At 35.4% G+C, this 14,414-nt stretch overlaps 3 protein-coding genes across 3 annotated transcripts; 1 reads left to right on the forward strand and 2 right to left on the reverse strand.

Moving 5' to 3' along the window:
- The first annotated feature begins 149 nt into the window (after positions 1-149).
- LOC110767950 (zinc finger protein 7-like) lies at positions 150-1,117 on the forward strand. The gene has a single exon (XM_021971618.2). The coding sequence runs from the start codon at positions 329-331 to the stop codon at positions 902-904; it is 576 nt and encodes a 191-aa protein (XP_021827310.2). The 5' UTR covers positions 150-328; the 3' UTR covers positions 905-1,117.
- A 1,392-nt stretch (positions 1,118-2,509) lies between these two features.
- On the reverse strand, positions 2,510-5,653 carry LOC110767979 (TIP41-like family protein). The gene is made up of 8 exons (XM_021971657.2): positions 5,333-5,653; positions 5,042-5,227; positions 4,524-4,614; positions 4,204-4,317; positions 4,019-4,078; positions 3,876-3,917; positions 3,505-3,633; positions 2,510-2,692 (listed from the first exon to the last, which is right to left on the reverse strand). Exons 1-8 carry the CDS (start codon positions 5,470-5,472, stop codon positions 2,582-2,584), a joined length of 873 nt encoding a protein of 290 aa, XP_021827349.1. The 5' UTR covers positions 5,473-5,653; the 3' UTR covers positions 2,510-2,581.
- A 4,358-nt stretch (positions 5,654-10,011) lies between these two features.
- On the reverse strand, positions 10,012-13,206 carry LOC110767945 (cyclin-A3-4-like). Its single transcript, XM_021971611.2, has 8 exons — positions 12,716-13,206; positions 11,882-12,114; positions 11,710-11,785; positions 11,533-11,609; positions 11,361-11,394; positions 11,125-11,274; positions 10,714-10,848; positions 10,012-10,394 (listed from the first exon to the last, which is right to left on the reverse strand). The coding sequence occupies exons 1-8, from the start codon at positions 13,022-13,024 to the stop codon at positions 10,323-10,325; spliced, it is 1,086 nt and encodes a 361-aa protein (XP_021827303.1). The 5' UTR covers positions 13,025-13,206; the 3' UTR covers positions 10,012-10,322.
- Positions 13,207-14,414: the final 1,208 nt, after the last annotated feature.

The raw sequence follows: 14,414 nt of genomic DNA on the forward strand, positions 1-14,414 counted from the left end.
GTTGGTGTCATTTGAGGAACAGAAAAAAAGGAGAAAGATGAAAGTGAGGAATCCTAAGCTTTAACAAGGGAAACAGTGAAGATGACATAGACATTGTCCCCTGGAGCACCGAGCATCACAAGGTAGGGGCCACTTCACTGAGAAGAGATAAAATAAAAAACAGGCATTCTCCACTTTACATTCTTAATGCTTCTCTCCATTTCTTTTCTCTTTTTTTCTTTGATCAAACCCTTCAAACAGTCAATTACAACCATTTCAAACCATTGCACAAGCTTAAATTCATCCATTTCCTTTTGAAACCCTCACCTAATTTGAGATTTGAGAAGAAATGATCTCCCAGGGAGAAGGAGAACGTGAAAGTGAACTAATATTAGATAAAGAGCAAAACAGATTTTTGATCAACAACGATAACAAAGAAGAAACTGACGATCTTAATAGAGGAGAGTGGCTGAACCTGAGCCTAGGTAGGAATTTGCTCTCAACAGAGCGAGATACAGACTCACAGTCAAGACCAGCTTCTAGCAAGGTGTTTTCCTGTAACTTCTGCATGAGGAAGTTCTTCAGCTCGCAGGCATTAGGGGGTCACCAGAACGCCCACAAGAGAGAAAGAGGTGCAGCCAGAAGATACCAGTCTCAAAGAATGATGTCAATGATGGGATTTCCGTTCACTACTTCTATGGTTAGATCACTCAGCGTTCAGCCTCACTCACTTGTGCACAAGCCAGGCAGAGATGAAACTTCACTTGTAGCAAGATTCAATGATGCAAATACAAGGTTTAGCATGAGGCCTTTCACACTGGACGATGTAATGGATTCTATGTGGCCAGGCAGCTTCCGGTTGGATTCACAAGTATTAGAGCCACAATCAGAGCCCTGCAAGCTTGACTTAAACCTTCGGCTCTGATCCATCCATCCTACTACCCTAGTTTGGAACTTTGTTTTATAACTTTTCTTTTGGAAGAGGTCTCAATTATTTTCTACCAAGTACAGAACTAGCATAGGTTAGAGGCCTACTTGGAGAGTCATCCTCTGTTTATCTACCCAGTGAAACTAGGAAAGATACTGAGAAGTTCCTACTGTTTTAGGCATGTTATAATATTGAAGTTATTTCCTATTCCATGATGCATGCAATAATCTCAGGTGCATTATGTCTCATGGAAATGAGTTCTTATGAGGTTTTTCTATTCTGCTACTGATTATCAACTTCTAGCTTTGTTGTATCTATGGCTCAAACAATGCTATGGCTTTTCCCAATATTGACTTGGCAAGATTCTAGCCTAAGAGCCACCCTAACCCCAGCCTGCTTTTACCGCTCAAAAGCTACATCCCTGAGGCCTTCAGAAAGGTCAAAGCATAGGCATAGCAACTCTAAAAACTCGGAGATTTTGAAAGTAACAACAAAGTTCTGACATGTCATATTTTTGTATGCATGTGAGAGTTTCAGTAGCCAAGACCGCACACCTAGGTTGTAAGTCAAAAGAAAGAGTTTTGCACTTGTACAACTTTACTTCCTTAAGCTCCACAAAGAATCAGATAATATGAAAATTTGGAAGTTTTCCTCCATTAACATTGTATGCTACTCCTCCCAAATCAGTGCCTCTATGTGGTGCCTAGCATTTCTTTTCCTGTACTTTTCTTTTGCCTTCCTAAACTGATAAATGGCTAGTGGCTGTAATTCTTACATATACCATGCCAGCAACGGAAAACATGAGACCCCAAGTGATCTCCTTACCAATGGAGCATATCCTACCAGAAAAAGGACAAAGATGCTTTTGGAGAACACATCAACAACAACAATCCCAATTTATCAGTTTCCTATACTGACTTCTATATGTCAGATAAAACATTATGTCTATTTATGATGCATACTTGTCACATGCACTCCCTCTATCTGGTTTCGTATACCATTGACTAGAATTGCTTAATATCAGAGGACATTGTTTTTCTGATACATTTTCTTTTTCACATATAAACTGATGCTAAGATTATTCTTAAACTTTATAATGGGATAACCATCTGGAACTTCCTTTAGATTTTTACTTTTTATTTTGAAGAGAACTTCCTTTAGATTAACATAAAGGGGATGTGGTCAATTAGTTCAACTTCTATACAAAGGACGTTCTACACTAGCAACGCATGGGTCTCTCTGATAATTTTTTTGTTTTTGTTTTTTGGTTAAGCTAGGATCTATCCTCAACCCATATCGCTTAAGCCAAGGTCCATGGACGCATCCTGAATGTTTGTATGTAAAACATTTTTTAATTTGATTTTTAGAGCATTTTATTTATAGAAATAAATTATAATCTCATATGAAAGTTGCAACCTTATTACTAATTCATGTTGTATTGCTTTTTCTTTCAGCTCTCCCCACAATTATTGTGGTGGCATGATACGAATATAAAAATAGGAAATTTGCATAAAGTACTTGTTTTTTTTTTCTTTCTACTTTTCCAAATTAATTGAACAAGATAACTTAATAAACATGAGAAAGAGTAAGAGAATATGCGAATGTGAAAAGAAAAGTTTACATTCAATAGAATCCAGCAAAACAGAAACTCTTGCATGGAGACAATTTACAGCCTTACACATTATCAGGTACCTTTAGCTTTTGGGTCTTATGCATGATGACAGGAAGCCTTTGGCTGATGATGCTTGGATCATTATAGGCAGCATCTTCAGAAGGGTATCCCTTCTGCACCATTTAATTAAGAAATGTGAAAAGAAAATACTTCATGCACAACGCAACAAAAAATCTTCTTTCTTTTGACAATACTACTAGTAGGAACTATTAGAAAGGTCCCATAGGAAGAAGAAGGACAAAATCACTAGTAGGAACTATTAGAAAACACCTTTAGAGAAAAATACAGTTGCTAGTTTATTAAAAGTCAGTTAGCTTACTATCTATTTCAAGTCCATAAGATAAAACAGCAACCAGATCCCATGTAGAGTAGCATCTACCACATTACCCTTAAGCAAAGCTTGACTTGAATACAACTTACATCCTTAAGTCAGAAGGATAAAAGCCTTATTCAAAATCTAAATTGCTACATTCAAATTCAGAATATTCCATGATATAAACTGATACTGTATTTTAAGTTCCAGAAAAACTTCAAGCCTAAGCTTTACTTATCTTGCAAAAACTTTGATATTACTACTTTTAGTTTCATCTAATTATGAACAGATGACAAAACTTAATCCAGATTAGAAGCTTGAAACCTTGCAGGAAAGAATTGCATGATATAAACCGAAATAATTTGACGATGGTATTTGTTTATATTTGTTTAGCTGACAAGATCATCAAAACCGTGTTCAAATTTGATGAACAGAAAATGCCTGTTCATTTTCCACAAGTCACACAACAATCAAATAAGTTTTGGGAAGTGGGGGAGGTTCAGAGCATCTCTTTGTTTCCCAAGAGTAAACAAAACAACTAAATAATTTGAGATAGTGTCAGAAAGAAAGGCAGTATTATAATTTGTATGCAAGCACAGAACTTCAACTTACTGCAGATAAAGCCTGAAATGTGGCTTCTCTCCAGCAGCTTTCTCGAAGAATAGTGGGACTTGCATTGTCATTAAAAGCACAATGCATTCGAGTGTCCCTTAGTCTCATTAGTGCTCCATCAACTCTAAGCTGTAAGAAGATCTGAATCAGTAAGTTATAACATTAAGGAAACAGAAAGAAGAAGTGACTGATATAATCATGAAGTTTCCAAAGAGCTTGGTATTTTCTTTTTCCAATTAGTTAGAATACTTCTTAACTAAGTCCCAGAGTTAACAAATTAAGAACTTGTGCCAAAACAATTTTATCTACCAAAAATACATTGATAATTGTGCTTGGAAGGAATGTAAGTGAATTGAGAGAAATTGACTCACCCAAAATCGCAACAGGAGAAACCAACAACTTGGCATGACTCTCTAGAAAATCAAAATGTACATGATAAGTCCTTCCTTGCGATCGTCATATTGTTGGAAAAGCAGATTAAGCCACAAGGGGAAAATAGAGATTGAAGACTTACCACTTTTACAGTTAAAAGTGACACTCCACTATCAGCCAATTCATCTTCATACAAGACTACCTGTAAAGGTTAAAAGGATGACTTTTGTCATGGCACACACATAAAAAGTAAAGAGTAGATAAACGCATATGTCTGCATTGGCACAGCCTATGAATATGCTTCTAGTTATCAGCCAGGATGCCCACCTCATCATAAAAGAGAATAGGCTCTTTCGAAGCCAAAGCAACTACATCAATTTTTTCGTTGCAGTCTTCCCAATGGAGATTGCAGGTATCCTTAGAGATCTCTCCTCCTTCAAGCTGCCGTATAAAATATGAATTAATACTATAGTATCACTATCTTTCTTTTTTAAAGAATACTTCGTATCACTATCATAACATAAACAACAGTAAAATAAATAATGAAAAGGCTTTGCATCCAGAAGCTTTGTAGTTCCTTCTTTTAAGCGAGGTTTAACAAAACAGAGTGAAAATGCTCAACTATAGACAAAAGATAAAATGTGCACCTTGTCTGCATCAAACTTAACAGTTTCACTTCCGCAGTATGGCGTTGTGAATGTATAATCATAGTCCAGTATTATTTGCTGGGAGGGTTTACTGAAAATTGAGAAAAGGAATGTAAGACTGAAGACCAGTATCTCCATCAGTATTTTTTTGTTTTTGTTTTAAAAAAACAACAACAACAACTCAATCGACAGATTCACACCCACCATCAAGACACAACTATTTCTATTCCACAACAAAGTTATCAGAAAATAAATTGAAGAGAGATACAGAAGTCGAGACATATTTCTATCCTGTCAATTGAATTTGTCAGTCTAATTTAGCTCTACAAAATTATCCCCATACTTTAGATAGTACAAAGCATATGGAGGGTCTCCTAAAGCATCAATCAATCACCCTTGAAATCAAAAGAGGTACACATTTTAGTAACACGCTATAGAATTGAGTGTCACAAAGCTACCCAAGAAAGAACAGAAAAACAAAAGTCCATCCGAGTACATAAAAGTAGCCAATGGGTTACCTTCGGAATTTCCATTGAGCAGCAGCTGGGACTTCAACTGGTGGCAAAGCTTCCTTCTTCCACCCAACTAGAGCATCAAATGCATTGAAATGAATTGTAAAGCCACTCTTAAAATGCTTCAGAGCCAAACAACTGTCCCCAAACACCATTTCTGGCATGTGATATGTCTCAAGCTTTTTCTCCCACCTGCAACAACCCACATCAAGAAACATCCCTAACATTGCATCTACCTTGAAAATAAATAAAATTGAAACTTTTTAACAGCAACCCAGCATCAAATCAAGAGCATACAGTTCGAGGGTGGAGGACTTGAGAATGGAGCGCTTGCGAGACTCGATTTCCCAACCATGGATACGGAGGCCATGGCGTCCGTCGGTCAACGGCTCAGCTCCGGCGGCTTTCAGCTCCTTCTCGTCAACCTCCACTTCCATTTTTCTGCTCACCGATTCTCCTGGTTTTCCCTTGCTTCTCTTCTTTCTTCTTCCGTCGCTTCGCGTTTTTGTTCTGGCTTCTCTATACTACTGTGAGTGTCGACGACTTGGGCGGGTCTCTTAAACGAGACTCGGACTTCGGAGCTGATACTGCCTCAAACTTTTTCCGGGTTTGGGTTAACGGTTTATACAATTATTTATTTATTTTGGGTAAATACCACGAAGTGTTCCCACACCCGAAAGATGGGATTAAATTCCTGCTTCTCTTTTTTGTCCGGCATTTTTTTTTTAAACTATTGTTTGTCAAGGTTTTCCCATACCACAGCAAAAAATAAATAAATAAATAAATAATCTTGTAATGGGAAGAGCACTGTTTTACTATTCTCAACCAATAACACAATGACATGTGGAAACAATAGCCCACATATCGTTTCATTATTGGTCAGGATAGTAAAAAGTGTCATTGCATGAGAGTGTTTCTCCTACCACAGGTGGGGTGAAAGCTAGTAGTTTGATACAATATTGTGTTGTTACTTGTTATTTTTAGCTTTATTTTCTTTTAAGGGTATTAGTGGTAAAAATGTGACAGATTTATTGCGTAAATAGTGATAGTTGACAAACAAAAATGAATATAGGTAAGTTATTGAGCTTGCAATGGGTAGTAATAGTTGTTGCAACTTCAAAAAAGAGAATCTGTTTTCTTACATTGAATAGGGCTTTCCAAATAATTCTATATGTATTTATGAGTCCGAATAATCTCATTTTCAATTATTAACCATTTCATTTATCAAGTTCAATGAATAAATTATTATTCCCTTCAAAAACTCTACGCTCACAACTAAATTCTAATATATCTTTCCCTCTGTAAGTTCTAAAGGAAAACTCCATAGAGTGAGGAAGAGAAAAAAGCATCAATGCCCCTTCTTCCCTCCTCAACACTTTACATGAAGAATACTTTCACCTTTCTTACTACTATACCCATAAAACTTTGTTTGAAATTGTTGTTATGGTAGGCACTCGCCTAGTGACTAGGCATATGTTTTTTTTTAATAAGTATAGCCGTTTTTTTAATATTAAAAAAACAAAAAAAAACCCACAATATAGCCGTGCGGCCATACTACTTATTTTAAAAAATTAATGCAAAAACCCCGGTATAGCTGTACGGCTGTACTATTTATTAAAAAAATTAAATAAACAAAAAAAGACCCCAATATAGCCTAGCATCTATTCTTTAAATATATTATATTTACAACGCAAAGCCGTGAGGCCCTTTTTTTCTACGCGTATAACCAAGCGGCTATACTATTTATTTTTTAAAAATTAAGAAAAAAAAGACCCCAGTATAGCAGCACAATGGTACTATTTAGTAAAAAAAGAACCCGCCTAATAGCGTCTAAACAGTCTATTTTTATTTTATTTTTTTACAAATTTTTTTTAAAACGTATAGCCGCATGGTTATACTCCGCACGACTATACTCTGCACGACTATACTCCGCACAATAAGAACTAACAGCATGAAAAGCACCATTACTCAACCTGATCAGCCCTTGACAGTTCCTCTTGCAATATCGCTGGCTATTGGAGTCTTAGGACTCGTTGTATACAAAGGTATCTTTACTCAAAATTTTGATGTGATTTCGAAAATCATTAGAATGATAAACTTTTACTTTGCCCCTCTTAGGTCCCACTATACGTGTATTGCAAGTACCATTTTGCTCGGGAAAAACAGTTAACAGAGATAGGTTACGCTGGAAGCAAAACATAAGTTTTCTAGTTTGAGAGTTTGCAAAGAAGGGTGCCTTAGCAATTTTGAACTTTTGTGGCCTACTTGCTTTAGTTTATACTTTATAGTTATTAATTTGCTAGTTTCAACATATCCAAAGCAGATATTGAAAATAGAGAAATTTCACAGTAAATCAATCTGAGAGTTCAATTTTTATTTTTTATTATTTGCGTGGGAATGTTTGCCTTTGATCTATCTCGTTCTCTCGAGTGCTACTAAATAATTTTACTGCACACATTATTTATCGTACAGAATTGCATGCTGAGTTGGAGTGGTCTTGGTAATTGCTTCACTTTTCAAACAACACTTTACAAGAAGAATACTACCACCTCTCTTACTATTGTACCCATAAAACTTTGTTTGAAATTGTTGTTCTGGTTGGCAAAGAGATTGCAAAATCATCATCTTGCATTTTTCGTACAACAAGTAAGAAATAATCTTAGCCTCTCAAATTCTTTAATAGTTAGTAAAATATGGAGCGGGAAAAATACGAATAAATACATATGTGTTTTATTCAACAAAATTTTGGCAAGTTACAATTGAAAAGTTCGACCACTATATATATTTTAATATAATTTGTTTAAATATTTGAATATAGTATTTTTATTCAATAGTATGTTAAAATTATGTGTATAATATGTGAATTTTGTGTGTATTATTGAAAATTTTGTAAAAAAAAAAACACATGTATTAAACATGAAAAATTCATATGTACGTGTACCATACATGTATTTTATGTTTTTTTTTAAACGTGTATTTTACCGAGTTTTTAAGATGTGTATGGAAAACGAAAGTATTATTGAAAAATATGAACGTACGTGTATAATACGAGTATTAAACGGGAAAATGCTAAATTCTTTATACGGGTAATAACTCTGAAAAAGTAAAAAATCAAAAGGGGATAATAGAGACTCGAGTAATTGTCTAATAGTAATGAATAATGCTCTAAACTACTCTTATCGATAAACGAAAATCAGGGAAAAAAAATAATAAAATAATGGGACCCTAGTATAGCTGTGTAGCTCTTTTTTAAGTGAATAGCCGCGTGGCTATACTATTAATTTTTTTTAAAAAAATTTAAAAACATCACATTGTAGCCCATGCGGCTATACTCTTTAAACTACTCTTATTGATAAACAAAAATCAGGGAAAAAAAATTAATAAACAAAGGGACCCTAGTATAATTTTGTGGCCATACTATTTATTTAAAAAAGACCCTAATGTATAACTGCGCTACGTTACTATTTATTAAAAAAAATTAAATTTAAAAAAAATGGACTTGCCTAATAGTGCCTAGACGGCTGAATATTTTTTTTTTTTTTTTAATTTTAAAAAAAATCGTCTTTTTCTTTTAGGTTAGTGAATAAGTCCATTGGGGCGTTTTGAATAAAAAAAAATCTCTTGTAGTGATTTCTTCTGAGCCATGCTTAGATTGAAGTTCCCCATTACCTATTTTAGTCTATGTTCTCAATCAAATCCTTCTCCCAAAACTTGTTCCCTAACGACACTCATGTTCTCTAAATTTGATTCTACATCGTCTTTTACGGAGATTGCTATAAATCACTCAATTGTTCTTTGGCAAGGTTGTTTTGGTTTATTTGTTTGCACTTATGCGTAGGTAGATCATTGAGAATCATATTTTCCCCAGATCTGTTACGGATGCAGTGGTGAGTGTGGCCGGGACGGCGCTTCTTCATGTGGTGGTGGTAGGGCTCATTTAGGCTCATGAATTGTTTTAGGGTTCTGGTTATGTTGAGTTTGTGGGCTGTGTTTGGGCTTGTGGTTAATTGTGGTGATGTGGGCTAATAATTTTAATGCGGCTTTTGTCCGTGGTAGTTTTGCTTTTAGCATGTTAGTTTGTTACAATATTGGGATTGATACTTTAAATGTCTTGTTGATATCTTTAATTGTACTGTTGAAATTTATCTAATGAAGTTTCTCTTTGATAAAAAATAATAATAATAATAATAATTACTATTCCATTCCTTAACAGGAAAACATTTATTATAAGTCACAGAATTATATTTTCAAATAGATCGAAATCGGGGAGAAAAAATAATTAATGATACAATCAACCAACGATTTATGACTAATTATTCCATTGAAAATATTTAAAAAAATTATTGTTTTTTTATTTGATAGAAAAACTTTGTGGTTGCTAAATAACAAGAAGCGGAAGAAATACTGAAGCTGCAAGAAACCCTACAAGTACCAAAGGATAGGGAGACGAGAAAGGGCATAGTAAGCGATGAAATGCTTCGAAATAGAAAGAAAACAAAACACACAATCTTTTTTGTTTGTATTGGATTTTTGTATTTTATCAACATATCTTCACGGATCAAGAACTACAAGATCACCCCGCCAGGCCTAGTGCTAATTAAGTGTCGGGTACCTTAAACATTATCAATTTACATTTTTCGATTCAAGTCCACCACGACAACTCATCTTAAAACAGTGCCTAAACGTACCTAATACTAACCTTTGCCACTAGTATCCCAACAAACTATATTCAAATTCATAAACCCTGAAAATGATCACCATGCGGTGTGTAGTGTACAAGCCATCACCATTGTCACTAGGGTTTATCAGAGATTTAGCACTGAAGATACATATGCTTAGAAAACTCTTTCAAAATTGGACATGAAATTTGGGTTGAGGGCCGTGGATATTATGGAACAGGTTCTCGAATTATACTCAATTTGCGCACGGAACATGGGCATACCATGAAAAGGAAAAGCTTGATTAGAAAAAATTGATATGCCTAAAAAATATATAATCCTTTATTTCACATCCACAGCAATTTACAAATATTTGGGTCCAGAGAATGAACCCAGTGAAACATAATGATTTTTAAAACCTATTCAGTATCCAAAAGTTAACTCCAAACCTGAGGTCATAGGCGTCTCTGCATCTAAATTCTAAGCAAGCATTGACTTTAGGCACCATGCATCTACCAGCTTCAAGTTGATCAGTCCCTAACTCTTACTAGAAACGTAATTTGTTGAAAGTAATTCTTGAAAGCTAGGTCAAACTTCAAAATCAGCTTCTGTCAGAATCCTGAAAATACTTATATGTCGATGGCCTCAAAATAAATTGCAGGAATTTCGGGTAACGATGTCAATGTTCCTACGCACGCATACTGTCCAAAAAAGTTCAATCACCATGATCAGATAAACATTTCTACAAAAGCAGCAATCACATGTCCTAAAACTCTCAAATTGGTTTATTGAAGGATCGGGTAGTGGATTTCCAGAAAATTTAAAGACAATGCTCCCCCTTATGGTAAATTTCAGCCAACCCCTTGTGGTAAATTCCAGCCAACGCGGTTTCCGGCAATGCCCCTAGTTGTACTCACAGAAATTAAAGCTCTTTTGGAAGTTAAATCTATAATATCACCTTTATTTACATGATACCCCCCTTAAAAGATGCAAAATTGTCACACCAGAAAACCACATTACCTTTGGCTTCCTGTATTTATCTCTTACTGCTCGCAAAGAGCTTCCTTTTATATTCAACTGCAAGTCATGAATGGCACGGACACACATCTTTAAGTCGGATGGTCTATAACCAGAATATGATTGCAATGCCAAGCTCTGCAAAATTTATAAATGAATTCACTAGAAAATCAGTCAAAATATTTCTAACAGACTCAATCATTATTCTTCCTCAAGCTAAAAGATTCGAAATATTCACTGAAATCTAGAAAAGTAGTAAGCCTGCCTCCTGCATGTATCTCTCCCCTTAATGTACTCATGAATTTTGTACAATTTACACCTAATAATCTCTCCACTGACTAAACTATCTCTACTGACTGGGAATGCCAAACCTCAGGTTAATCACAATACTCTATCCATTGCGTTATTTCTTACCCAAGGATGCACCTCAGGTTGGATCGTGAACCTCGAAAGGAAAATAGCTGATGCAGCAACTACTGATGGTAGGAACTGGACACAACTGTAGTCTAGCAAACTTAGCTCCACAAGATAACAACTCAAGAATTCCAATTGCGTCTTAGAAGACTGTAAAGGCAGAAATATAACAGAATCAGTGGAAAATAAAGGAGAGAATAAATCAGCATCAAAACAGCATAGAGAGGTCTCCCTACTTTGTAGTTCTCCAAGGCAGCTCTCATTAAGATTCTGCAAATACAATAAGAAATCAACATTAATATCATTTGTCAAACACCAAATGCATAAGTGGAAGGAAAAGATAAGCATAAAAAAACATACAACCATGGAAAACAAGATGACCAAAGACTTTTCAAAGCATTATCTTGCCTGAGGAAATTCTTTGTTGTGGGAGGACCAGTATCGAAGTTCAAGAATTTGAGTACATCCCTCTCCATTTCCAACACCTAATTGTTAATTCTAAATTCAACATTAATTAAAAAGCTCACAAATAGAAATCAACTAGCAGAGCAAAGCAAGAAAAACAAAGACACTCAAGTTGGTCACCTCTTCCATGATGTAGGTATTATCTGTTATATAGCAGAAGTCTTCAACACGTGGAGGACAAATCTCTTCATACTTTCTGCATCACAAAACAATACTCAAGTCACCATTTCAAGAATGCCTACACAGTTTTAAAGATAGAACAAAGCTAAAATTAGGGTATTCAATTATGTACGAGGCAACGAGCATGCAAGCAACACCAAGAAGCTGTAACTTGTTCCTGCTGATAGCATATGAAGACAGGTATCTGTCTATATATGATACAGTTAGAAAGAGGGTGTCTGTAACAAGCTGGTATTCCTCAGCAACCTCCACCAACCAATCCACCAGGATTTCTCGCATGTTTGGTGATATATCATTTTGAACCCTACCCATGTAACTGGGTGAAGACCTCTTGTTCATATCCATCTGAATCATACACTACCATCAGACATAGATACCATTAACCTATCAATCTATAGCATACAAGTGTGTTTGGTGATGCAAAAATGTAGGAAGACAGAGAAAATAACGAAAAATCATACTAATTTAACTATTTGGCTTATTTGAATTAAGCTTCTCAAAAATTTAAATGGACCATAAGCACAACCAAACTATTGTTAATCATAAACGAAAAAACTGCCACTTGGAACTTCTAAATCTGAAATTGAATTATCAAGTATCATTTCCCAAATATGTCAACAAAACATAAAAAATAAAAATAAAAAATCTGAAGATTATGATGGTAACCAAACAAGGTGAAGAACTCAGGAAAAGGAAAATTAGAAAGCCAACTTAGAAATCGAACTCATGAACCAAAAACTAAAAGGAAAATCTTAAACACACATCCAAAACCAAAAGAAATGTAAACCTGATCATGAATTCAATAACGCAATCAATATCATTGGCCTAGAACCCATTCCATAACTCCAGAACCAACTAAAAAAATCCCCAAAATCTAAACACAAATGCAAATCAAGATTCACCAATCCAAACATCGAATTTCAAATCTCTACAGGAGAATTCATACCTCCAATGAAAGAAGATGGCGATATATAGAAGACGAATGATCAGACTTGCGTGGATCAACGGATCTCACAACGATTTCAGTCTTGAGGGCCTCCCCTTCCCTCTTCGTCGTCTTCTTCTTCTTCTTCTTCAAGCTACTCTTGGGTTTCTTCGGAGCCGAGTTCTGAGTGGAAACGACGTCGTTTGTCGAGTTAGAGATCTCACCCAACACGACTCGCTTCTTGGGAGCTGGAATTTGCCGGGACGGAGACATTGAAGGTCGCTTATTGGACGAAGGCGTGGTGCTGAGGCTGTTTTCTTGCTCGTCCATGATTGAGATTTACAGAGAGGGCCTGTTTGTTTGTTTGTTTTTTTTGGTCATATAGAGGGCCTGTTTGTTTGTTTATGAAGCTTATGGGCAGAGAAGGAATGGCGGCATTTTACCATTTCGAAAATCCTTGTTCCCGCTCTTGACAGTTTGTTAGGTCTATTTGCTTTGGCTCCTAATTCTGTGCTATTAGTATAAGTAGATATTTATCTGTCCACCTATATTTGAGGGATCTTGAGCCTCTGTATTTAGAGATTGTGCATTTTCTCTCATTTCATAAAATATGGACCATCCAAATAATCCAATGCACGAAAACATACCACATCAGTCACTTAATAAGTTTGCAATTTTCTTTAAAACTGACGTTAACAGTCCTTTTGACAGGAAAAAAAAAAAGCGGCTAACAATCCGTCCATCTTCGTCTGTAGTCGCACCTAATGACTACAGCTTTCAATAAAAATCAATGGTAGTATTGGATTTGGAATTGAAAAGCTATCCAGAAGAGTAGATTTGCAACTTGCAATACATTTGTGCTTTTTTTTTCATGACTTTTTAAACCCAACTTTCTTATAAGATATTAAGGTTTTCCTTCAAGAAATTGATGCAGTATATTCTTTCTATTAGAGGTTTTTTCAAAACGTCACAATGAAAAAGGATTACTAACCAAAATCCGTTCATATTAAATTGATGAGAAAAATATCAATGGAGTGTGAAGACATTACAGAGGGAAGATGCGTCAGAGAGTTGAGAGAGGAGGAGTTGAAGAAGATGATCACAAAGGTAACATTGTTTTTGTTGTAAGGTAATAGCGTTAGTTTTAGAAGAAAAACAAAAAACAAACTTATTGTAGCCGATGTCACATACTCACAAGCATTGGATTAGTTGAATGGTAAATGCAAAGACTCGAGATCCATTAGTGAGGTATTTTTAATTAAATAGGACATTAAGTTTTTATTTCTGCATAATTTTTTCCCTGTCATTCGTTCATTTGATTTGGCTTTCATACTCCAAATTTCTCGAGCGAATAGAATTAGGAATATATTTTGGGGGGCTAACAAGAAAAATTTAATCGAGTACACCTATTTTTCTCTTCCCTCTCACCATTTGGTTGTATATTCTCTCACAAATTTATTTTCCCTTCTCTCTTTTGAGTTTTGTTATCTGTTTTTGTGGTTGAGAGCTCCTGTATAGTCAATCGAGCTCATTTCCCAAACAGAAAATGAATGCATGCCAACTCAAGTAGCATCCTTCAGGCTATTGGAAGAGAAAAATAAATAAATTCAAAGTGCTATATTTAGTAGGTGCTTTGTAGGGTTCTTAACTTCATACTATGAAGAGTGAATTTCTAGCCAAGGATCAGATACTAGGATTAAAAAAATGGAACGGGAGGAAA

Source organism: Prunus avium, chromosome 8 (genome assembly GCF_965620075.1).
Source record: "Prunus avium chromosome 8, drPruAviu1.hap1.1, whole genome shotgun sequence".
Taxonomy (NCBI): domain Eukaryota; kingdom Viridiplantae; phylum Streptophyta; class Magnoliopsida; order Rosales; family Rosaceae; genus Prunus; species Prunus avium.